The sequence below is a fragment of the Chiloscyllium punctatum genome, chromosome 8, assembly GCF_047496795.1.
Source record: "Chiloscyllium punctatum isolate Juve2018m chromosome 8, sChiPun1.3, whole genome shotgun sequence".
Classification (NCBI taxonomy): domain Eukaryota; kingdom Metazoa; phylum Chordata; class Chondrichthyes; order Orectolobiformes; family Hemiscylliidae; genus Chiloscyllium; species Chiloscyllium punctatum.
In genome coordinates, this window is record NC_092746.1 from 121,032,824 (window position 1) to 121,059,220 (window position 26,397).

The 26,397-nt window shown below is 42.4% G+C and overlaps 1 protein-coding gene across 2 annotated transcripts in view; it reads right to left on the bottom strand.

The window, feature by feature from the left end:
• Positions 1 to 769: 769 nt before the first annotated feature.
• Positions 770 to 26,397, bottom strand: part of mindy4 (MINDY lysine 48 deubiquitinase 4) — a 220,707-nt gene continuing 195,079 nt past the window's right edge. For both annotated transcript variants that reach the window (XM_072576365.1, XM_072576364.1), the window contains exons 17-18: positions 15,095 to 15,167; positions 770 to 3,604 (exon numbers count right to left, since the gene is read on the bottom strand). In XM_072576365.1, the coding sequence (XP_072432466.1) occupies positions 3,556 to 3,604; positions 15,095 to 15,167 (122 nt within the window). In that variant the 3' untranslated portion in view covers positions 770 to 3,555. The remainder of the gene's footprint in view (positions 3,605 to 15,094; positions 15,168 to 26,397) is intronic.

Below are 26,397 nucleotides of genomic sequence, written 5' to 3' on the forward strand. Positions count from 1 at the left end.
GTACACTTGGGCAAGTCACCTGATAGATTACTTCAAACTGGTCTCATTATAGCCATCATTTATGACAGACCCACAATAATGGTTGCTTTAATCCTGCGTTACTAGACTCACAAGCTCTCTGAATATGAGCCAAGTTTAAATGTAGAGGTCCTGTAATTACATCACAATATTTATCCACTGTTCAACTGGAAAGTCTCACTGCCAAACACAAGTGGCTAAATCAAATGAGTTAAGAAGAAAATAAATACTGCATTTTATCATACACTTAGCATGAGGGGGCAGCACATATTAGAAATTAAATTTCTGCTTTCAAAATTCTGTTATTCTAGATGCAGAGAGTATGTTGGGTGGCACAGTGGCTTTTACAGCTGCCGTACAGCACCAGGTATGCAGGTCGGATATCAGCCTTAGGTGACTATCTGTTGTTCTCCCACGTCTGTGTGGGTTTCCTCCGTGTGCTCCAGTTTCTTCCCGCAGTCCAAAGATGTGCAGGTAAGGTGACCTGGCTATGCTGAATTGCGGGGTTGCAGGAACAGGGTGGGATAAATTGGAGGGTTGGTGCAGACTCAATGGGCCCAACAACCTCTTTCCACCCTGTCGGGATTATGTGATCTTATTTTGCGTAATGCAGCATGTTTAATGAATTAATCTTGAGGAAGTTGTAAACAAATTAATCTGATATTTGGCATGAAACAGAATCATACAAATCAGAAGGAGGCCACACAACCCATCATTTTTGTTCTTTGAAAAAGCAATTCAAGGTTGGCCAGGATTCTTTTTATTATTATGCAGGACATGGAGGCATTATTGGTGTGTATGGTGGTACAGGGCACAAATGAAAGGATTTCAATAAATTAACAGTTATTTCATTTCACTCTTACAAACAAAACAGCAATTTTTCAGAAAGTCCACAGCATCAATTTACTGCACACAAAATAATACAACAGCTCAGTCTCTCATTGTTTGGCTTCATGTACTAACCAGGAAGACTCAGACGTACATTAATACATATATTTGTATGCGCACGTGCACATTTCTTGCACCAAACAAATTAGAGGCAACGGAATATCCAACAAAGCCAAACATAATGGCTGCTTTTTAATTCCTTGACAACCAGTTAAACAACACGAGGCTGGAAATTACTGCGAGCAACTTTATCATGCGAACATTTAAGGCAAGTGCGCTAAACTCAGAAGCTGATTAGGGAGCGTTTTCATTTTTGTCATGTTTAAAAGGCTCTGCACAAGTGGCTTGCCAGCTCAAAATGAAGCACAAGGAATAGGAGGTTATCCTGCTTGACAGATGGAAAGTGTGCTGGAATGCAGGTATTTTAACTCCCAGGGCATGTATATAAAAAATAGCACTGGTGTTCAGGCTGAAACCAGCAGAATAATGTTGGAGCTGGAAGTGATGAGACCCTCAGGCTGTCCAGTGAGGGGATAAGGCGGGGTTGAGTTTGGCAGATGACACCACTGGATCGAATTTAGTGAAAAGGTGGCAGATAGGTGGGACTATTCCGTGAAAAGGATGTAGGAAGAAGAGGATGAAAAGAACAGTGCAGCTCCTTTTATAGGTCCAGGACATCCCAAAATGCTTCCCAGCTGCTGAATCTTCAGCTTGTCAAAGATGAGAATCAGCTTACACAGGCCAAGGTTCCACAGATAGCTGTGAAATCAAAATGACCATTCATCGGTTTACGTGGTGCTGGTCAAGTTGCTTCAGTAATAGATGCTAGCCAACACATACTTGAAAAAATGTGACTCCTCAAAAAAGAAGGAACCAAGGAATTGTTTGTTACCAACAAATACTTTTGTGTAGAAGGTTGTTTTTTTTGACTAATCTTTCATTAAAAGCAGAATCAAGACAAACATAAAAACACTTGCCATGTAGATATAAATGCAAAGTCAATTAGAACATCAAATAAAGGGATAGCTGCTTACATGAAAGAAGTATTTTTAAGGAACACAGAGAAAAACCTAATAGGGTAACAGGAACAGGCTTTGAGGTTTGTTGGCTTATTTTTCATTCCTAAACCTTCTTAGGCTTTATTTGGAAACAAAGAAACATTCCACTATTTTTCATCCACACACTGAGGTGGGAGAATATGCTCCTCATTGTGGAAAAGGGAACATGTCGCAGCACAGTTTGAACTGTGCCAGGTGTTACAGGTGCCATCTCATGGCAGAAACAGTTTGCCAGGTGTCACTGTCAGATGCCTAAGACTGACTCCTGGAATCTGAACAGCGCAGAGCAGCCTGCTGAGGGCTCTTCTGCTCAGGATTACTCAATTAACACACAGCATAATTATGTGGGCTCTTAAAGGGATTGCTGGAGGCTGCCACCAAAGCATTTTTTTAAATATTTAAATGAATTATCTTCATGAGAAATCAAGAAGAGTGCTCCTACTCCTCCCAGCCGTCCATAGCATTGCTGCAAATTGTTTTGTAGTGTGGGGTCAACTTTGGGACTTTCAGGTTTCTGTGGGGCCTGGAAGGTATGTCGCATATTGGCCCACTGCCATATCTCTCATTCTCCTACTCACCCCATCCCGCTGTGGGCAATGCCAGCAAGACAGATGGCTCTAACTAGACTGAAGTACAACAGACAGTTGCTTCTACAGATTGTCTCACTTACTGAAATGAGGCCTTGCTCAGGTGAAACCTCAAATGTTCAGCTTCTGGCCCATGCTGACCATTCTTTGAAGGTGTAGCACATGATCTAAAAAATTAATTGCTTGAGCTAATAAAAGCCATTTTTTTCTTTTAAATATTCAGCATTATTAGTTTTACCAGCAAGTAGACAGTATGGTGGCTAACAGGTAAAGGCATATGTGAGCTTACTGAAGTCACTATTAAGCATCTGTGAACCTGCAATCTCCCATCGAACCAGAGCCTTTAGCATCCTGATTGAACAGGAAAAATTGGTTTAGGTCCAAATTCCTTCTTCAGTAATTTCTTAATATTGTTTAAAACAAAAAAAAAACGATATAATTGAACACAACCCACAAAAGGTTGCTTTTGCTGAATCTAAGACAACTTTTCAGAGAAACTCTCAGCATCTCTTACAGCTCAGCCACTTCAGCTCTGCCACAGGGCATTAACTGCAGCCCAACAAACCTGCCCATTTTGATAGCATCGAATTTTCACAATGGGTTTTATGTTATTCACAATAGGGAAGGTCTTCAATCCTAGAGGATCATTTGAATAACCCGAATTAAATAGGCATGGTAGCATACCAAGTATCAATTTCCAGCAGTTCACTTGGGAGACCGGCGGGTAAGCCAGCTCACTACTTTCCTGAATTTGCGGCCCTCGACATCACAATCTCCATTTTTTCCCCCAACCCCCACCGCTACGCGTTCAGAAGAAATGAGGTAAATTAACTGATGGAGGTGTTGTTGGGTGCCATCCGATGACAGACACATTTTAAGATCTATCCTGCTTTTTACGGCAGCACTTCAGAAGCGAAGGTGTTGGTGTTTGATTTTTTTTTGCACCTCTCAGTCTCCCGGGCCATACGATCCAGGTTTGACTTCAGAGACGAAGATTGAACTTCTCACAGGATTGGGTCCGTTCCATTCCAGTCGACAAAAGCTCCCTTCCACCTGAATAAATTAGAGAATAGTGTTAGGTGTGCTGCATTGAAGAGAAGTCCTTTCCTCTTTCAGACGAATGTAATTTCTCCCTTTAAGCTTGGAACTGTTGTGCCACATCAACTTACTCTCTTTGGGCAAGGAGTTGAGAAAATTTTAAGTCTGTGGGATACAGGGAGAATAACAAGGTGGATCCAAAATTAGCTAATGTTTTAGCACATGGAAAGTAGTTTCTAGTGGTGTTCCACAGGGCTCAGTATTGGGTTGCTCACTGTTTATGGTAAAAACAAGGACTGCAGATGCTGGAAACCAGATTTTAGATTAGAGTGGTGCTAGAAGAGCACAGCAGTTCAGGCAGCAACCAAGGAGCAGGAAAATCGACATTTCGGGCAAAAGCCCTTCATCAGGAATAGAGGCAGAGCGCCTGCAGGGTGGAGAGATAAATGAAAGGAGGGTGGGGGTGGGGAAAAAAGTAGCATAGAGCACAATTGGTGAGTGGGGGTGGGGATGGAGGTGATAGGTCAGGGAGGAGGTTGGGAGAAGGTAGCACAAAGTACAAGTACGCTGTTTATGGTGTAGGTTAATGATATAGATTTAAACGTGGGAGGCATAAGAAAATTTGATTACAAAAAATGGCACTGCAGATGATAACAAAGAGAATAGCTGTTGTCTGCAGGATAGTTCAGTTGAGTTGGTATAAAGTGACAAATTAAATTCAATTTTGAGAAGGCAAGGGAATCTACAATAAAAAGTAGGGTACCAATAAGGGTACAACGAAAAGAGACACCTTGGGAGTGTATGACCACAGGTCCCCAAAGATGGCAGGACAAGTAGATACAAAGTCCTAAAGAAGGCATATAGAGTCGTAGAGATGTATAGCACGGAAACAGGCCCTTTGGTCCAACTTGTCCATGCCGACCAGATATCCCAACCCAATTTTCTACAAATGGCAAGATTCTGTATATAAAAGCAGGGGTATAAGACTTTGGTTAGGCACAGCTAAGTTGTACGTACAGCATATTACTGGAAATACACAATTGTTCTGGAGGGAATACAGAGGAGAATTAAAGAATTGCAGCTATGAGGAGAGACTGTATAAGCAAGGTTAGAAATTACAGTGGCACTGGCAACTGTCAGTCTTTACTGGATTTGGGGAGAGAATTGCATACCTGATTCCTGATTCAAAAAATGTTAGAGACCAGCCTAGCGATTAAGAGCAACAGTTAACTTACATAGTAAGGAAACTTCTACAGATAATTATTTGGGATAGAATTCCAGTCACAAATGAACTATGGATTAATTTGGAGGGGTCAGCTTAGATTTGTGAAGGGAGAATTGTGTCTAACTTGCTAGTGATCTTGACAAGGGTCTTGACAACAGACAGAATAATCAAGGCAAAGTTGTTGATGTGACATACATGGACTTCCAAGAGACAATCAATACAGTGTCACAGAACAGACTTATGAGAAAGGTTATAGGTAATGGAATTGAAAGGACAATAGCAACATAGATACAAAATTGGCTGGGGGACAGGAAAGAGGTAGTAATAGTTAATGGTATTTTTCAACCTGGAAGACAGCTTTAGTGCATTTGTGCAGGGGTTGGGATCCTTGCTTTTCCTGAAATATATAAATTATTTTGATGTGGAGGGGACAACTTAAATTTTGTGTCATCCACAAACCTTGAACAGAATTATAAACAATGAGGACGACAGTGTCAAACATCAAAATGACATTGACAGATTGGTAAAGTGGGCAGATATGGCAAATGAATTTCAATGTAGGAAAAGTGTGAGGTGATACACCTAATATAAACAACATGGAAAGATAATATAAAATAAAGGATATTATTCTAAAGGATATGCAGTCATTAATGTTTGAGAGCGCTGTTAATAAAGCATTCACTACTACTGGCCTCATAAATATGAGCACAGAGTACTAGATCAGGGAGTTATGATGAACTGATGGAAGACCTCAGTTAGAATACGGAGTACAGTGTTTTTTTAAAATAAAGGTTAGCTTTAGAGGGATGGCAGCGAAGGCAGTGCAATGTTCCTCCTGCAACATGTATGAGGTGAGGGATGCCATGGACGTCCCTGCTGATTACACTTGCAGGAAGTGCACCCATCTCCAGCTCCTCCAAGACCGTGTTAGGGAACTGGAGCTGGAGTTGGATGAACTTCGGATCATTCGGGAGGCAGAGGGGGTCATAGATCGGAGCTATAGGGAAGTAGTAACTCCAAAGATGGCAGATAGATGGGTGACAGTGAGGGGGACTGGGAGGAAGCAGCCAGTGCAGGGACCCCCTGTGGTCGTTCCCATCAAGAACAAGTATACCGTTTTGGATACTGGTGGGGGGGACGACTTACCAAGGGTAAGTAACGGGGCTCAGGCCTCTGGCACGGAGCCTGTCCCCGCTACTCAGAAGGGAAGGGTGGAGAAGAGCAGAGCAATAATAATTGGGGACTCGATAGTTCGGGGCACAGATAGGCGGTTTTGTGGGAACGAGAGAGACTCACGTTTGGTATGTTGCCTCCCAGGTGCAAGGGTACGTGATGTCTCTGATCGTGTTTTCCGGGTCCTTAAGGGGGAGGGGGAGCAGCCTGAAGTCGTGGTCCATATTGGCACCAATGACATAGGTAGGAGGAGTGCTGAGGGTGTTAGACAGGCTTTTAGGGAGCTAGGTTGGAAGCTCAGAGTTAGAACGAACAGAGTTGTTGTCTCTGGTTTGTTACCCGTGCCACGTGATAGAGAGTCGAGGAATAGGGAGAGAGAACAGTTAAATGCGTGGCTACAGGGATGGTGCAGGAGGGAGGGATTTCGGTACTTGGATAACTGGGGTTCTTTCTGGGGAAGGTGGGACCTCTATAAACAGGATGGTCTGCACCTGAACCTGAGGGGCACCAGTATCCTTGGGGGGAGGTTTGCTAGTGCTCTTGGGGGGGGTTTAAACTAACTCTGCAGGGGCATGGGAACCCAGACTGTAGCTTTAGGGTGCAGGACCTGGAGTGTAGGGAGGTTAGGAATATGGCATCAATCTTAAAGGAGGGTGCCTGTAAACAGAAGAGTGGCTTGAAGTGTGTATACTTTAATGCCAGAAGTATACGAAATAAGGTAGGTGAACTCGCAGCGTGGGTTGGTACCTGGGACTTCGATGTTGTGGCTATTACGGAGACGTGGCTAGATCAGGGACAGGATTGGCTGTTGCAGGTTCCAGGGTTTAAATGTTTTAGTAGGGTCAGAGGTGGGGGTAAAAGAGGGGGGGGGGTGTGGCTTTGCTTGTCAAAGATAGTATTACAGCGGTGGAAAGGAAGATGGACGAAGATTTGCGATCTGAGGTAGTTTGGGTTGAGGTTAGGAATAGGAGAGGTGAGGTCACCCTGTTAGGAGTCTTTTACAGGCCTCCTAATAGTCCTAGAATCGTTGAAGAAAGGATTGCGAAGATGATTCAGGAGAAGAGTGACAGTAATAGGGTAATTGTTATGGGAGACTTTAACTTTCCTGATATTGATTGGGAAAGCTATAGCTCCAGTTCGTTAGATGGGTCAGTGTTTGTGCAATGTGTGCAGGAGAGTTTCCTGACACAATATGTAGATAAGCCAACAAGAGGTGAGGCTATACTGGATTTGGTTCTGGGTAACGAACCAGGCCAGGTATTAGAACTAGAGGTAGGTGAGCACTTTGGGGACAGTGACCACAATTCGGTGATTTTTACTCTAGTGATGGAGAGGGATAAGTGTGTACTACAGGGCAAGAGTTATAGCTGGGGGCAGGGAAATTATGATGCGTTGAGGCATGATTTAGGATGTGTGGATTGGAAAAGTAGATTCCAAGGCAAGAGCGTAATTGATATGTGGAACTTGTTCAAGGAGCAACTATTGAGTGTCCTTGATAAGTACGTACCTATCAGGCAGGGAGGAAAGGGTCGTGTGAGGGAGCCGTGGTTTAATAAGGAGTTGGAATCCCTTGTTAAATGGAAGAGGGCGGCCTTTGTAAAGATGAGGTGTGAAGGTTCAATAGGGGCGATTGAGAGTTATAAGGTAGCCCGGAAGAACCTGAAGAGAGAGCTAAGAGCAGCAAGGAGGGGACATGAAAGGTCCTTAGTGGGTAGGATTAGGGAAAACCCTAAGGCTTTCTATAGGTATGTTAGGAATAAAAGAATGACTAGGGAAGGAATAGGTCCAATCAAGGATAGTAATGGGAAGTTGCATGTGGAGGCTGAAGAGATTGGGGAGGCGCTGAATGAATACTTTTCGTCAGTATTCACTCAGGAACAGGACGTTGTTGTCGATATGAATACTGAGGCACGAATAAGTAGAATGGATGGCTTTGAGATATGTAGAGAAGAGGTGTTGGAAATCCTGGCAAGGGTGAAAATAGATAAGTCCCCTGGGCCTGATGGCATTTATCCTAGGATTCTCTGGGAAGCAAGGGAGGAGATTGCAGAGCCATTGGCCTTGATTTTTGTGTCCTCGTTGTCGACAGGAGTAGTGCCAGAGGACTGGAGGCTAGCAAACGTGGTTCCCTTGTTCAAGAAGGGGAGTAGGGATAATCCTGGTAACTATAGGCCAGTGAGTCTCACTTCTGTTGTGGGCAAAGTCTTAGAGAGAATTGTAAGGGATAGGATTTATGCACATCTGGATAAGAATGATGTGATCAAGGATAGTCAGCATGGTTTTGTGAAGGGCAGGTCGTGCCTCACAAACCTTATTGAATTCTTTGAGAAGGTGACTAAGGAGATAGATGAGGGGAAAGCGGTAGATGTGGTATATATGGATTTTAGTAAGGCGTTTGATAAGGTCCCCCATGGTAGGCTACTGCAGAAAATACAGAGATATGTCATTGAGGGTGAGTTGGAGGTTTGGATTAGGAATTGGCTCTCTGGAAGAAGACAGAGGGTAGTAGTTGATGGCAAAGGTTCATCTTGGAGTGCCGTCACTAGCGGTGTTCCGCAAGGATCTGTTTTGGGACCATTGCTGTTTGTCATTTTTATAAATGACCTGGAGGAAGGGTTAGAAGGTTGGGTGAGCAAGTTTGCGGATGATACGAAAGTCGGAGGAGTTGTAGACAGTGAGGAAGGATATGGCAGGTTGCAGCGGGATATAGAGAAGCTGCAGAGCTGGGCAGAAAGATGGCAAATGGAGTTCAATGTAGCTAAGTGTGAAGTGATTCACTTTGGTAAGAGTAATAAAAAGATGGATTACTGGGCTAATGGTAGACTACTTGGTAGTGTGGAAGAGCAGAGGGATCTTGGTGTCCATGTACACAGATCTCTGAAAGTTGCCACCCAGGTAAATAGTGCAGTGAAGAAGGCATATGGCGTACTGGCTTTTATTGGTAGAGGAATTGAGTTCCGGAGTACTGAGGTCATGCTGCAGTTGTATAAGACTCTGGTGCGGCCGCATCTGGAATATTGTGTGCAGTTTTGGTCGCCATACTATAGGAAGGATGTGGAGGCACTGGAACGGGTGCAGAGGAAGTTTACCAGGATGTTGCCTGGTATGGTAGGAAGATCCTATGAGGAAAGGCTGAGGCACTTGGGGTTGTTTTCATTGGAGAAAAGAAGGTTTAGGGGTGATTTGATAGAGGTGTACAAGATGATTAGGAGGTTAGATAGGGTTGACAGTGAGAAACTTTTTCCACGTATGGAGTCAGCTATTACAAGGGGGCATAGCTTTAAATTAAGGGGGAGTAGATATAGGACTGATGTTAGGGGTAGGTTCTTCACTCAGCGAGTCGTAAGTTCATGGAATGCCCTGCCAGTAGCAGTAGTGGACTCTCCCTCTTTATGGGTATTTAAGCGGGCATTGGATAGGTATATGGAGGATAGTGGGTTAGTGTAGGTTAGGTGGGCTTTGATCGGCGCAACATCGAGGGCCGAAGGGCCTGTACTGCGCTGTATTCTTCTATGTTCTATGTTCTATGTTCTACTGTTCTGGGTACCACAGTGGTGAATGGATCAGGAAGGGTGCAGAAGAGGTTTATGAAAATGACTCCAGGGATGAAAAACTTCGGTACTGAAGAAAGATTGGAGAAGATGGGAGCATTTGCCTTAGAACAAAGGCTAGATGAAATTTGTTTGAAGTTTTCAAACTCATGATGGGTCTGAGAACTGTTCTCATGCAAACAGATGAAGAACTGGGCCACAGTTTCAAAGTTTTTAAAAATTATTTACCCGTGGAGCATGGCCATCACTGACCAGTCAGCATTTATTGCTCTTATGGTGGTGGTGAGTTGCCTTCTTGAATTGCTGCAGTCCAAGGGTTTGTATGCAGACCCAGAATGCCCTCAGGGAGAGAATTCCAGGATTTTTACTGTGACAGTAAAGGAATGGTGAATATGTCCAAGTGAGGATGGTGAGAGGCTTGGAGGGGGACTTGAAGGGGGTAGTGTTCCCATTTATCTGCAGCCCTTGTCCTTTTAGATGAAAGTGGACATAGGGTTGGGAAGGAGCTGTTTAAGGATCTTCGGTGAATATCTGCAGGAACATCTTGTGGATTGTACACGCTGCTGCTACTGAGTATCGGTGGAGGAAGTGGAAGCTCGCAGACGTGGTGCCAATAAAGCATCTGCTTTGTCCTGGATGCTGTCAAGCTCGAGTGCTGTTGGAACTGCACCATCCAGGCGAATGCAGCGAATTCCATCACACTTCTGACTTGCATGTTGTAGATGGTGGATAGGCTTTGAACAGTCAGGAGATGAGTTACTTGCGCAGTATTCTTAATGCCTAGCCTGCTTTTGCAGCCACTATGTTTATGTGGCAGGTCCAGTTGAGTTTCTGCTCAATGGTAAACCCCAAGATATTGACGGTGGAGGAATTCAGTGAGTGTCAAGGGCAGTGAGTGGACTATCTCTTGTTGGATATGGAATTTTTGAGGTTTGAATGTTACTTGCCACTGGTCAGTCCAAGCCTGGATACTGTCCAGGTCACGTTGCATACGAATATGTGCTACTTCAGCATCTACACTGTGTAATCATCTACAAATATCCCCATTTCTGACCTTACAATGGAGGGAATATCACTGATGATGCGTGTTAGACTTGCGGCAATGAAAATAGAACACAGGAAGGGGAGTAGATCATTCAGCCACTTAAGCCTGCTCCACCATCCAATGAGATCAAGGCTCACCTCTACACTAATCTAACTACTGCCTTGACTCCATAGACCTTTGCTAGACGACAGTATGAAAATCCATCAGCTGCATGTGTCACATAATTAGCTGGGTTAATGTCCATTTCTTTTTGAGGGAGAGAATTACATGCAAATGGTAGGTGAAGTTTGAAGTGGTCACTTTGCTCATGCATTTAAGGCAGTGCCCTCTTGGCCTTGACACCAGCAGAATCTTTCAGTTTACTAAATCAATTATTTTCCCAGCCACACTGGGAAAAGTGATTAGATGGGAAGACAGGCAACATTCTTCCCGGGACAAGATCATTAAAGGCAAAGCAGTGATCATAAGTGGAGAGTGAAAGGATAGACATTTTAGATTAGCTTTTCCATCACTTAAGTGGCATTCCATGAAACAGAAAAAAATAAATATTTAATGTCAGTACATGCAAGCTAACTGGGATTTATAGAAATAGCAATGAGGTCATTGTTTTCTGGAAGAAAAATTCTCTATGGTAAGTAGCAAGTGTCAATTGCTTCTATTGCTCATAGAATGAGTTCTTTCTTTGGGGTGTTAACCTGATCTAATCAGGGAGGCCTGACTACATATTAAAAACAGGAGTGTCAGAGGTTCTGTTCACTCAGAGCTGGCTCTGAGGGAGCCAGACCAGTGTAAAGTACTATGCACATGTAAATAAAGGGTGTCTTAGTGACAGGATACCAGCTGCTTTGGAGTTATTTCACTGTCTATATACTATAATTAGGTGTTTTAGTAATCTCTTTTAGCAAATTGGTCAGTTGTAACTAGGATAGATCGTTTCAAGTACAGGTTACTAGTTGTTACTGGATACCTTAATAAAAGTATAGTCATTGTTTTTTTTAACAACTTGGGATATAAGAAATGTACAAGAGAAAACTCCCCCCAACCTGAAAGGCAGATTCAGAGGTTTGAAGGTTATCATGCACATTGAGATGATGATTAAGAAAGCATTTAGAATCCTTAGCATAGTGAATGGAGACATTAGTTAGGCTTCGGCTTATGTATTATATGAATGTCCAGGGAATGCATTTTAGTGAGCAGTGAGGAGGTTTACCAGGATAATACCATGGTCAAGGGATTTCAATTAAGCAGCCAGGGTGAATAAGCTGAGATTGTTTTCCTTCAGTATGCAAAGGTTATGGGTAGATTTAATAGACCTATCGAAAATTACAATGAATGTCATAGAACAAGTTGGGAGTCACAGTTTCCTCTAGCAAGTCACCAGAGGTCACCTATTTAAAACAATTCCAAAACAAAGAGTAAACTGGACACTTTTTTGACAGACAGGGTTGGTAAGATCTGGAACACACTCCCTCAAAGGATGGTCACATTCAACAGGATTATACATGCTCTTCAAGAGAAATAATTTGGAGTGTTATGAGGAGGAAGCTAGTATGTGGGACTAAATCGGAATGTTCTTTTGAAAATGTGACACTGTCAAGATGGGCTGAATGGTCTCCTTCTGTGCTGGATAATTCTATAATTCTTCAAAGCATTCATTTGAGTTGCAGTGTTTAACATTTCCTAACTTATTATTTGATTACTTTCCCCTCACTTAGTATGCTCTCCAAATGTAAACAAAAGTTGCAATCATGTGTAGGTCAGGCCAGATAATCTGAGCAGATTTCCTTTCCTAAAGGGCATTAGTGAACCAGATGGGGTTTCACACAAGAGTTTCCTAGTCACCATTACAAAAAACAGCTTTTAATTCCAGATTTCATTTACACCCAACCACAAATTCAACATTTATAACTTTGAACACATCTCCCCAAAACATTATGCCAGGGCTCTGGATTACTAGGCTAGTGACATTACCACTACAACCCTTTCTCGATTTCCAAGGGGAGACACATTTTGATGAAGCTTTTCGTCTTGCACTCATTGTACATTTTGCAAGAAATAAGTGCAAGGAGAAAACCAACATTTATTCTGCAGGACTGGGGAGTGCTGAACAGTAGAGGTATTGCTATGCAAAACATATCCATAATGCTGATTGACAGTTAACAGCCAGGCATTGTTTAAATTTTAAACAAAACTCCCACTGGTTAGGACATTGCCCTGAGAAATAAACTAGCATATGGCTGTCACATATTTTGAGTTGAAACAAAAGCAGTGTATTCACACGGTCTGTCTGCAAAGAACAGGGCATTATGTACTAACGTGAAGCCTCCAGTCAACAAAAATGCATCACACTGTGGGCCTTACAATCATAAAGGGATAGTCAGTGTAACTCTGCGTGCATTCAGAATCCAGCAAATGTTGTCCAAACACGGAATCACATTGAGTGTGACAAGTCTTTCAAGTGCAGGCTGGTTGGCTATGGTCAGTAACTTACCTATTGCAAACAATTGAAGGATCATGCATTTATAAATGATCTGCCGGTCTTTGAGACGTATGGCCCAAATCGCTAGCATCACATGGGCATTGAAATTCATTTATCATATTACTTATTTATGTGATAGGCATGTTCACCATGCAAACTTGTTATTGAAACAGGAGGTATCAAGTCTATCCTGTGGAATAATGGCTATCCTGATCTAATCATTTCTAGTTGTTAATTGCACAAACTTATAGAAAGCATCCACTCTATATCAGATGAAGTGTAAGGTATCATAAAGGTTTGAGCAACAGGCAAAGCTACCTGTTACCAAGGTCACACAGGTGCTGTTCACTACCAACAGGATGCTGTCATCAAGCCAACACACACTACCCTACAAATGACTCCACTTGCCAACCAATCAGCTCTCTCCTTTCATACATCTCAAGCCTTCCCTTTGCTTGAGAAATAATTAAGATAAACAAGTTCACCCAATCCTTGCTTTCAGTTTTTTTTAATCTTCATTTGTTTTTAGCATTTTTCCCATCTTCCATAAAGTTAACTGATTCAACTATTTATGTTTATATAGAACTTGTAGTGTTGTAAAATTATCCACAGTACATCATATTCAAACCAATTTGATAGTGAATTGGCCCCTTTAAAATATTTTGTGTAGCCACATACATGCTGAATTACAGGGAAAAAACTTTTGTACGGCCTACAGACGAGTTCTTAGGTTGTCCCACTGCAACATAGCCATGTTGCTTGGAGGAAGCACTGAAAGTCAGTGGCTATTTTTGATCAGAACAATTGCTCCAAAATCCAAAGCAGCAGATAAAATAGCTGTCAGACCTACATCTCTGTGCAGACAAGGCCAGTGATGTCAGCCAACCTTGACAGGATTCGGTCAGTTCAGAAAATTAGTTCAGAAATTGTATGGTATTTGAATGTGAAATGGAAAGTGAAGGGTTTGTGCAGTAATGGCGCTGGTGTTATATTTGAGAGGGGTAAATCTTTCGCCGCACGCTGGGATGATTTACAGGAATAACCCGGGAGGGTATTATTGGGTGAGTCATTTCTATGTATCAGAAGTACTCTGGTAAGTTATGGGACATGTTGGGGTAACGTACAAGTAAGAGCGGGGTAACTTATCAGAAGTGTAATGTGAGAGAGGAATGAAGTACAAGTCGTCATCGAGGCTGGTTTCTGCTGCTTCCTCTTTGTGTATGTGTGCTTTGTGGCACTGGGGGTGCACTCTCAGCCACCTTTGTTCTCTAGAATAACTCTAGAATAATAGTGAAGTGTTTCTGCAGAGTAGCAATGACCGAATTGAATAATGGAATAAATGTTCTTCAAAGGAGGCAGGGGACGGGGAGGAATAAGCACAACTTCACTTGCTCCTCATTCTTAGGAAATAGACATCACAAGAGAGCATTCGTGAAAAGGGACTCTCATTTCCTACATTTGGCAGCCTTGGAAAGGTTGCGGTGAGCCTCCTTTTCAGATGGCTGCTACAGAATCAACTCCTGCTGTACATTAAGGAATTCTAGGATTTTGACCCAGTAGCAATGGAAGAACAGAAAATTTTCAATCTGGATTAAATAGAGGTGCTTTAAAAGTCCGCATGCAAATCAGAAACTGCCACCAATTTATTTCATTTGTTCACAGGATGTGGGCATTGCCAGCTAGGCCAGCATTTAATGTTGAGGGCAATTAAACATCAACTGTATTGTTGTGTACTTGTAGACTAGACCAGGTAAGGACAACAGTTTCCTTCCCTAAAGGACATTTCTGAATCAGATAGGTTTTAATGATAATTGATAACGGTTTCACAGCCATCGTTAAACTCTTAATTCCAGATTTTTAAAAAATTTGAATTCAAATTCCATCCAGATTCCAACCAGGTCTCTGGATTAAGTTTAGTGACAATACCACAAGACAGTTGCCTCCCCCTTGTTGCTGTGACTTCACTGCAAGTGAAGTAGAAAGCCTCCTTCTCAACAAAACACAGTATATAAATCATTTCATGTTAACTCACTTTGTCCTGATGCAATGTTCAAGTGGAGGAATCAAATCATCGTCTCCTTCCAATGAGCAATGTTCTGAAGCATCTGGAAGACAAGATTGGGGGTGGGAAGGAGAACATTTAACCCCAAGTTAGGTTAATCAGTTCTGTATGTTAGAAACAAAACAAAGGCTCAAATAATGGAGCGTATCAATGAAGATCTGCAAAGGAAAAGGTTAAATATTTTGGGCAAAGCCTTTCATTCTGTGGGAAATGTTTATATTTGCTGTTTAACAGAATTTATATTGCAATGTAAAAGCACTGAAGACAGTGAGTAGGTGATTACAGATCACTTATCCTACCACAAAGTGCCACTTTTTGCTAACCTTTCTCTTCCATTTCAAGATGGATGTTATGTACTTGCAGCATTGCATGATTTTCTTTTAATCTATAAGATTTTATACACAGATTGACTTTATATTAAACTTTCCCCCACCGTGAAGGGCTTTGTTTCACTGCGAGAACTAATTGTCAGCAAGAAAATCAGTGGTGACCTGTTTGAATTGCACGAATTGTTCCAACACAATCAGGTGAGAAATCGGAATCAGGAAACAAGTGTGCAGCAGAAATCCGCCGTTACATAAGTTCACATCATGTTCCAGTAAACAAAAAACAGCCCCCTGAGAACTGGCCTAATTTCTTCCAGTGATTGGGCCATTATTGTTTCTGGGCGAGGGGCTGTTGACAGCAAACTTCAAAGTAAGCCAATAATTAGATGGTGACCTTAGTCACAGCTAATCCTAGGCACAAGACATTACATTTAGAGAACAGAGTGAATCTGATTTGACTGATTCTCAAAAGGTGTATTTGTCTAGCAGCCTCCTGGAGTAAAACCATAACATTTTAAGACACTGGAGCAGAAGACTATTCAGTCCATTGAGTCTGGCTGATCTGACAGTCCTCAACTCCACTTTCCTGCCTTTTCCTCATAATCCTTGACTCCCTAACTGATCTCAAGTAGTTGCATCAGCCACTCTCTACAGCCCTCTGCTGTCAAGAATTTCACAGATTCACGATCCCCAGATTCCTCTCAGTCTGTCACAAATGGGATACTCCTTATTCTGAGATTATGCCCTGGGTCCGAAGTCAGTTGTCTCCAAACATTAGGTGCATTAGTCAGGAGTAAATATAGGGGAGGGGAATGGGTCTGGGTGGGTTACTCTTCGGAGGGTCGGTGTGAACTTGTTGGGCCAAAGGGCCTGTTTCCATACTGTAGGGCATCTAATCTAATTTCAGCAACAACAGATAAAGGGGAAAGAAAGCTCTTTAAAAAATAAATAAAAAGGGTGGCACGATAGCTCAGTAGTTAGCACTGCTGCCTCACAGTGCCAGGGTCCCAGGTTCGATTCCAGCCTCGGGTGACTGCCTGTGTTGAGTTTGCACATTCTCCCCGTGTCTGCGTGGGTTTCCTCCGGGTGTTCCAGTTTCCTCCCACAGTCCAAAGATGTGCAGGCCAGGTAAATTGGCCATGCTAAATTGCCCATAGTGATAGGTGGATTAGTCAGAGGGTGGTGGGTCTGGATGGATTACTCTTCGGAGGGTCGGTGTGGACTGGTTGGGCCGAAGGGCCCGTTTCCACAATATAGTGAATCTAATCTAATTTTAAGCACACAAACAGTGATTGAATCAAATTTAATTGAGTTGTAAAATAAATAGTACTTTTAATGTACACTATATAAATCTAAAATCAATTATATATAATTACACACTTTGCCCTCTACTCACCAGATCTCAGTATGACACCTGTGGCTACATGCTATTTGCCAATGCCTTGAAGTCTGGATTGTTGATTTCAGAAAAAAAGGTTCCATTTCGCTTGCTACTGTGCAAGCATCAAGTGACATGCTCTGGATTGCTGTTATTTTTTTCCCTTTTGTTTTTAAAGTCTTTGAGTAATGAGTCAGCAGCCATAGTCATTGCTTCTTTAATTACTTTGCCATCTGTGAATGATTTCTCTTGATCTACCAGAGGATGGCAAAGGCAAAATGATGCTTCAGTACAGGCCTTACACTTTGCTGCTACTGTAGATAAAATGATTGCTGAGCTTGCAAAGTGGCATTCAACTCGTCAACCTTCTTCATCCAAAGCATGCTCCTCTAGTGAAAAATCACCTTTTAATTTATAGCACACTGTTTTGTGATGCGGTTCCAAATGCCTAAATTCACTTACTGACATACTTAGGTGACAAGGCAAACAAAATTATCTTTTACCATCGTGAACAGCAATTCATTTTCCCATTTCACCATGAAGGTGTACATTTTCAGTCCAGGTTTATCTCTAGCGAAGGATGTAGATAAAATCCAAGGTACCATTAGCTACTATTCTACAACTGAGAACAGACCTTGGGTTAGACATGTGCATTACACATGAGAAACAAAAAGTGCACAGGATATTTTGAACTAAGTTCCGAAATCTGTTGAATTAGAACAAATTCTGCACTCACAATCAATCATGAGTTTTAAATGTGGGTCTTGAGGCTGCTTTTCCCTGCACTTGCTTCACCTTGTGGTCTGTAAACATCACTCTACCACTGGTCCACGCTTCTGGCACATCTAGGATATGGCCAGCTGCTTTCTAATGTGGAGGCACAGGAGTTCATTTCTGTGGTATCAATGTATTTTCTGGATCTTGGGTCAGTTTGTATTGCTCAGATATCAGACACAAAGCGTGGTAGTATCTGCTGCAACATTTCTTTGTTCTGCAAGAATGTCCAAGTGCAGCAGCTGCTTCCGGAAGCAGACATTGTGCAAAGGCACGACATGTGATGTGTATGTATAGCTTAGAGGGAACACAGTGTGGAGCCAGAGACTATGATCTACAGTTTGGAGACCACAGTCCCTGACTCTCACACAAGTGGAAAACAAACTTTCACATTCTTTTTATTCACTCATAGGATGCGAGTGTCACTGGCTGGGGCAGCCTTCATTGCATGTCTCTAATTGCCCCTTGAGAAGGTGCTGATGAGCTGCCTTCTTGAACTGCTGCAGTCCACGTGTTTCAGGTTGACTCATGATGCCATTAGGGAGGGAAGTGACAGTGAAGGAACGGTAAAACGCTTTCAAGTTAGGACAGTGAGTGGCTTAGAGGGGAACTTGCTGGTGATGGCATTCTCATGTATCTACTATGTTTCCAGATGAAGGGCTCTGGCCTGAAACATCGATGCTGCCTGATCTACTATGCTTTTCTAGCAACACACTCAAGTCTGATTTCCAGCATCCGCAGACCTCACTGTCTCCATGTAACTACTACCCTCATCCTTCTAGATGGAAGTGATTGTGGATTTGGCATCTAACCGGTGAATCAAGTTCAGTGAGGGTGCAGCATTGCTGTTCTATAGTTCATCGTTTCTTGCAGCCTTCCTCTCTGGGGTTCTGGCTCCAACCTTTTTCCCCAGGATTGATTCTATCCTTCCTTTGCTTTCTTCCTACCTACATTTCCTTACAGAATGCAGCACTGTATCACTTTGGAACTGCAGTGTTTTGCTTTGAACTTGATTCTGCTACGTCAGTGAGGGAAATTTAAAGAAGAATATAGGCACAGGGGTAGATTACGCTGCCCATCGAGCCAGCCCCTCCATTTAAAACTAACCATGCACTCTCTATTTTAAAGTGTACCCCCAGTTTGTGGAAACATCTTACCTGCATTTACCCTAGCTCTCCCTTTAAGTAATTTGTAGGTTTCAATGAGATCCTCTCTCATTCTTCAAAAACCTGGAGAATACAGGCCCAGTTTGTCCAACTTCTCTTCATAGGTCAATCCCACCATCCCTCAATCAAGTATAGTGCACGGAGGGCGGCACAGTGGTTAGCACTGCTGCCTCACAGTGCCAGGAGCCCAGGTTCGATTCCAGCCTCGGGCGACTGTCTGTGTGGTGTTTGCTCATTCTCTCTGTGTCTGCGTGGATTTCCTCTGGGCAATCTGGTTTCCTCCCACAGTCCAAAGATGTGCAGAATTGGCCTTTGTGTTAGGTGCATTAGGCAGAGGGAAATGGGTCTGGGTGGGTTACTCTTCGGAGGGTCAGCGTGGACTTGTTGGGCTGGAGGTCCTATTTCCACACTGTAGGAAATCTAAAATCTAACCTAAACATTCACTGACATCCTCTACGGCAATAATATCTTTCCTGAGATAAGGAGACCAAAACTGTTCACAGTATTCCAAGTGTAGGTTAACCAAGCTCCTGTAAAAAGTGAGACTTCATTACTCCTGTACTCACATTCTGCTGTAATAAAACTAACTTTCCATTAGCTTTCCTACTGCACCCACATGTTTGCCTTCAGTCACATATTGCTCAGGACATCTAGGTCCCTTTGTACGTCTAACTAACCTCTTACCATTTAAGAAATACTCGGCACGTCTTTTTCTCCTACCAAAGTGGATATACTCAAATTTTTCCGACATTATATTCCATCTGCCATATTTTTGCTTGTTTACCAAGCCTATCCAAATCTTCCCGAATACACTTTACATTTTCCCCACATCACACATTTCCACCTAAGCTTTGTATCATCAACAAATCTGGAAATATTATGTGGTCCTCACCTCCAAATCATTGATACATGGGGCCCCAATTACTGATCCTTGTAGCATCCAATGGTCACAGCCTGTCAACTCCACAACTTACTCCCACACACCCATTTATCCCTTCACTGTTTTCTGACTGTTAGCCAACCATTAATCCATGCCAGTACAGAACTTACTCTCCCATTTTACCTATATTTTCCCAACCAGCCTCGTATGGGGGCTCTTTGTCAAAGAACATCTGAAAATGTTAAGTATTCTATGTCATTAGGCATCAACCAGTCAAATCCTGGGTTTGAAAAGTGAGGAGTTGTTACACTTCCCAAAAAAAATTATTTATGTGTGGGATGTATATAAATCACTGGTTAGGCTAACATTTATTGGCCATCCTTAAATGCCTTGAAGGTTGTGGTGGGAAACTAAATTCTAGAACATCCAGAGAGCTGTTTGGAAGGGAATTCCAGGAATTTTGATCCATTGACAATGAAGGAACAGCAATGATATAGTTCCACGTCAGGATGGTGTGTGATTTGAAGGGGAACTTGCAGATGCTGGTGTTCCTGTGACTCTACTATGCAAACATTAAAGAAAATTCTACAAATGAATCACAAGGTTTAGCAAATAGCCTTTTTGCTGGTTTGCGCTCAATGGCAGTTTTCCAGCTAGTCTATAGTTTGGTACCTTTCCATTTTTCACATTTTTATTGATGGCCATTAGCTCACAGCTGGAACCTTACAAATTGCTTCATGTGACTCGAGGATAAATAGCCCTGGGCTGTCTTAAAAAGTTGATAGATTTAAGCAATACGTCATTCGGTCCAATCTGTTTTCTGACCTTTATTAATCATAATCTCCCCTGTGAGCTTTTGTTTCATTGAGCTGATTGACATTACACTGCTCTGTACAGGACTCTGGTACATAGTTAGTTATCCATTTGTGTTTTAACCATCTACTTTAAGATAGTGTCTTCAGGAACGTAAAGTGCATAGAGAATGAAACCTCCTAAGCTCAGAGGTTTGCTTTTTGGGACTTTGCAGCTTTCTTTTTCCTTAGTTTAAGGAAATCACTGAATTTTGGCAATTTGGCTCATAATTCTTTTTTGTTGACTTGTCCTATTTCAGTTTTATAGGTCAGCATTTCTTTTTAAAGCATTCTTGTTCTACAGTGGATTCATGCTAATTCATATTTGTTCGTCTTACTAAATTGCGAACAATGTACAGTGCAGGAAAATCTTGGTATTGATGCTCCACATGTTTCCTCCAATTCTATTTTAGTAATCCTTCTATCCCATTAATTCCTCATCTAGCCTCTATGTGAAATGCATCTATCGCATTAGCTCTGGTCATATTGCAGAGAATTTCACACTCTCCCCACTCTCTAGATAAGAGTTCCTCTAAAATTCCTAAATGGTTAATTAGTGACTCTTAAATTACTTACAAATATTTTGCAGTGTCCCATAACAGAAAATACCATGGCCAACTATTTAATTCCTCGACACATGACAGCACCACCATTTAGCCCTCGTAGAGAATATGGTGTCAACCTGTTTTAATATTTATGTGCCTCCAGGAATCTATGAACACATGTTAAAAAGGCAAGATAGCTTCATTCAAATTGCAGGTTTTACAACTACCTGCAATATATATCAACACTACGAATACACAGTCAATCTCAAGCAAACAAGAAAAAGCTAAAAGAGATTATGAAAAGGTATAGATAATTCAGCTCCTGAACCTACTGCACCAATGACATTATGCTGACTCCAAACCTTAGCTCCACTTTGACAGGGCGTCACTGAGGCCGCACCTGCAGTAGCGTGAGGTTTTTGTCTCTCACCTCAGGCATGATCCCCACATCATAGGAGAAGAACAGTGAAAGTTTAGTAGGCCGATACCTGGGATGGCAGCATTGTCCGATGATTAGAGTTTCAATTAACTGGGTCAGTAATCACTAGAGTCTGGAAGGATGATACTGGAGCTGTTTGAAACATATAAAATTGCATCAGGGCTGTACAGAACAGATGCACAAAGGATTTCTCCTCCTCCTGATCTCCCCCACAACCTAGTGGGATTTATAGATCCAGGGTCAGCATCTCAGAATATGCGGTAGGCCATTTAGGACAGAGACAAGGAAACATTTTTTCACTCAGAGGACGGTCAACCTGTGGAAACCTCCACCACAAAATGGTGTGGGGGCTAGATTCCTGGTTATAAAGGTATGAAGATAAAGCAAAATTATGGCATTGAGATAGAGGATAGAAGGTTTGCATGATCAGGAAAGAGATCACATTTGGAGTGAGGCACAGTCTGGAGGGAGTGTATAACTCTAGGACTTTGGTGCAGCATGGGAATTCTGCATGGGGTGGGGGGGGGGGGGGGGGGGGGGGAGCTTTTTTTTTACTTTTTGGCCGAGTTTGTGAGGTCTTATAACAGGAGAAATTTAAGCACAGGATCTTGGGCCCAGTACAAAAATTAGATTGACATTACAAAATGACCGTAAGTTCACTGGTTGCTTATAGCTGCTAATTTGGCTATAAATTGTTTTCACTTTAATGGCAAGTAGAAGAAATATTTTACAGATTGAAGACTAAAAGAGCAGAAGGAATTTTTTAAAAATTAGAAGCTAAGTAAATAGAGATGCAGGAATGCGTTATAACTGCATGATGTGGCTATTGGTGAACACCACGATGGTTCATAGTGACCGCATACGTGGCAAGCGTTGGTTGCTTGAGGAACTCATGCTGGAGTCCAAGCTTCAAAAATTGCAACTCCTCAGGGAGGGTGAGACTAAGCTGCAGGTTGTGTTTCAGGAAGTAGTCAACCCCTTACAGTAACTAACTCGAATTCAGTCAGTGGTCAGGGACAGGAAGATGTGACTATGTACAAGTTAGGTAGAGGAATCCAGGAGGTAGTGCTACAGGAGCTTCAGCTCTTGAACTTGCTGAACAGGTTCAAGCTTTTTGGTCACTGTGTGGACCAGAGTGGGGAAGGATTAGCAAACTGACCTTAGCACCATGGCACAAAGTGCCTTTGCAGAGGGGAGAGAAAAGAGAAATGTAGTTGTAATCAGGGATGGTACGTCAGGGGAGTAGTCTGTGTTTTCTGTGGCCAGGTTTGAGAGCCCCAAAGGTTGTGCTGCCTGCCTGGTCCCTGGGTTCAGAATCTGGGCTACTGGGGAATTTGGAGTGGGAGGGGAAAGATCCAGCTGTCAAGGTCCACAGAGGAAGCAGTGACATAACTAAAGACAGGAAAGAGGTTTTGCTGAATGAGTGGGAGTAACCAAGGGATAATTAGCAGAGGGTCAACAAGAGGTAAATGCATAGCTCAAAGATTGGTGTTGGAGAAATAAGTTTAAGTTCATGAGACATTGGCACCAGTACTGAGGAAGGAGGGAGCTGTTGTGATGGGATAGGCTCTACCTGAATCCTGCTGGGACCAGTGTCCTTGCAAATCGTGTAACTAGGCCTGCAGATACGGCTTCAAACCAAATACTGGGGGGTGGGTTCAGCTGCATAGAAAATTAAATAATCAAAGTTAAAAGAGAAGGTAGAATTATAGGTTAGTGATGGAACCGACTGTAACTTGAATCTAAAAGAGACAGAATGTATGAATGTCATTTTGCAGCAAAGAATCATAAAAGTGTTGGGAAATTCAAAAATAGAACAAACTTAAAAGCTTTATATCTTAAAGCACAAAGCATTCTGAATGAAGTAGCTGAACTGACAGCACAAATCCAGGTAAGTGAATATGATCTCACAGCTATGATAGAAACATGGTTACAAGAACATCAAAGCTGGGAACTTAACATTCAGGGCTGTTTGACCTTTCGGAGAAACAGGAGGGATTGAAATTAATAAGAGATGAAATGAGAATAGTTGTGAGATGTTCTCAGCTCAGATGATACAGAATCCATTTGGGTAGAGGGAAACTTAAAGGGAATTACAATGAAATGAGGTTAGAGTTAGCTGAAGTGAGCTGGGCAGATGGATTAGCAGGAATGACTGTAGGCAAGGAGGCAATTCATACTCTCAGGCAAAAATACATCCCAGTCAGGAGGAAAGATTCCAAGAGGGAGAAACCAACTATGGCTAACCAAGAAAGTCAAAAGAAAAAGTGTATGAGGCAGTCAGAGTCAGTGATGGCCCCAAAGACTGGAATAAATTCAGAATCCAAAGGAAGATGAAAAAGATAGTAAAGACAGAGAAATTAAACTACGGGGGCAAACTAGTTGAGTGATATAGAAATTGACAATATTAGCATACTAAAATATATAAAACTGGTGAGGTTGTTGATAATGAAGAGGATGGTATCAGGTATCCTAACGAACAGCACATGCTTGAAACATCAACTCTCTTGTTCCTTGGATGCTGTCTGATTGGCTGTGCTTTTCCAGCACATTTTTCGAGTCTGATCTCCAGCATCTGCAGTCCTCACTCTCTCCTGGTATCAGGCTAGTCTGATATTAATCAACTGGTAAATTAGGCAAAACAATGGCAGATGCAATTTAATCCTGATAAGTTTGAGGTGTTGCAGTTTGAGAGGTCTAATAAGGGAAGGATGTGCACAATGAGTGGTAGGTCTGTAAGGAGTACGGAGGAAAAGGAAACTTAGTGTACTAGTCCATAGATCCCTGAAGGAGTTATCACATAGACAGAATGGTGAAGAAGGCATATGGGATGCTAGCCTTCATGACCCGGGGCTTAGGGTATAGGAGCAAGTAAGTCTCGTTACAACTTAATGAAACACTGGTTAGGCCACAGATATGCGATTCTGGTCACCACCGGATCAGAAGGACATGACTGCATTGGAGAGGTGCAGAGGAGATTCACTAGGATATTGCCTGAGATTAAAAGTCTCAGTTATGAGGAGAAATTGGATAGGCTGGGATTGTTTTCCTTGGGGCACCAGGAGGCTGAGGGAGAACGTGATTGAGAGGCATACACAGAGTAGACTGTGAGAATCTCCTCCCCATAGCAGATATGTCTAAGACCTCAGGGTATAAGTTTAAGGTGAGGAGCAAATAGTTAGAGGAGATGAGAAAAATGTGCTTCACCAAGTAGGTGACAGAGATATGGAACATGTTTTCTAAAAACGTGATGGAGGCACATACTCGTGCAACAATTAGGAAGCATCTGAATGAGTACCTGAAAACCCAGGCGATAGTAGGCCAAGGACCAAGTGTAGATAAATGGTATGAGTGTAGTTTGGTGTTTGTTGATCAGCATAGACATAGAATTCCTACAGAGTGGAGGCAGGCCATTCGGACAATCACGTCCACACCAACCCTCTGAACAGCATCCCATCCAGGCCCACCCTATCTCAATAATCCTGCATTTCCCATCTAGGGTCCACCTAGGCTGCACCTAGGCAGCACCTAGGCTGCACATCTCTGGTCACTACAGGCAATTTAACATGGTTAATCCACCTAACCTGTGCATCTTTGGACTGTGAGTGGAAACCAGAGCACCTGGTGGAAACCCATGTAGACGGTCACCCGAAGGTAGAATCGAACTTGGGTCCCTGGCGCTGTGAAAGAGCAATGCTAACCACTGAGTCACCATGCCGCCCATGGTGGGCTGAAGGGCCTATATTTCAATGCTGTATAGCTCTATAACCTCTATGAAGAAGGAAGAGAGATCAACGTCTACAAAGACCCCTTAGAAAATGAATCTGGGGAGATGGTTTTGGTGAACACAATTACAGAAGAGTTAAACAGATAAATCGCATCAGTCTTGACAATGGGAGATACTTCGAACATCCCGGTAATAGTAAATTATGAGGGAGGAATAAAGTACCATCACCATCTCTAAAGAAGTATGCTAGACAAACTAATGAGAGAAAGCACAAGTACATACACTGGCCCTGGTAGCTTGCATCCTAAGATCCTAAAAAAATGTAGCAACAGATATTGTAGTTGCAACTTGTAATTTGGTTGTAATTTTCCAAAAAATCCTTGGATTCTGGAGAGGGGGGGATTGGAAAATTGTCAATGTGACACTCCATTCGAAAAGGTAGGGAGGTAAAAAGCAGATAACCATAAGCCAACTAACTCAAAATCTATTGTCAAAGAAGTACTGGAATAGTGGATAGAGAGAAACTAGAAGATGTATTGTATTTAGACTTCCAAAGACCTTCAACCAGGTACTTCTCAAAGACTTAAGGCATAAGGTAAGATCCCACAGTGTTGGAGGTAGCATATTGACATGGATAGAGAATTGGCTCATGGGCAGGCAACATCAGTGAGGATGAGAAGTTGTTCTTTTAGGTGGTGACCCATGACCACTGGGTTTCCCAAGGGACCAGTGCTGGGACTACTGCGGTCTGAGAGATATCAATGTCTTGAAGGAAGGAAGCAAATGCATTGTAGCCAAGTTTGCAAATGACACAAAAACAGGTGGAAAAGCAGGTTGCGAGAGGGATACAAACAGCTTAGAGAGATATTGATAGGTTAAGTAAGTGGGCAGGAAGCTGTCAAATGGAATGTAAAGTGGGAAAAGGTGAAGTTGCTCATTTTGGAAGGGAGGATAAAGAACAAAGTATTATTTAAATTCAAAAAACTGCATGAAACCGTACCACAAGGGGACTTGGGAGAACTTGTGCATGAAATCCAGAAATCGAGCACACAGGTAGAGCAGGTTATCAGGAAGGCTCAAGGGATGTTGGCCCTTATTTCAAGAGGGTTAGAGTATGAGTAGTCTTATTGCAACTGTACAAGATGCAAGTGAGACCACATCTGGAGTACTGAGAGCTGTTTTCTTTC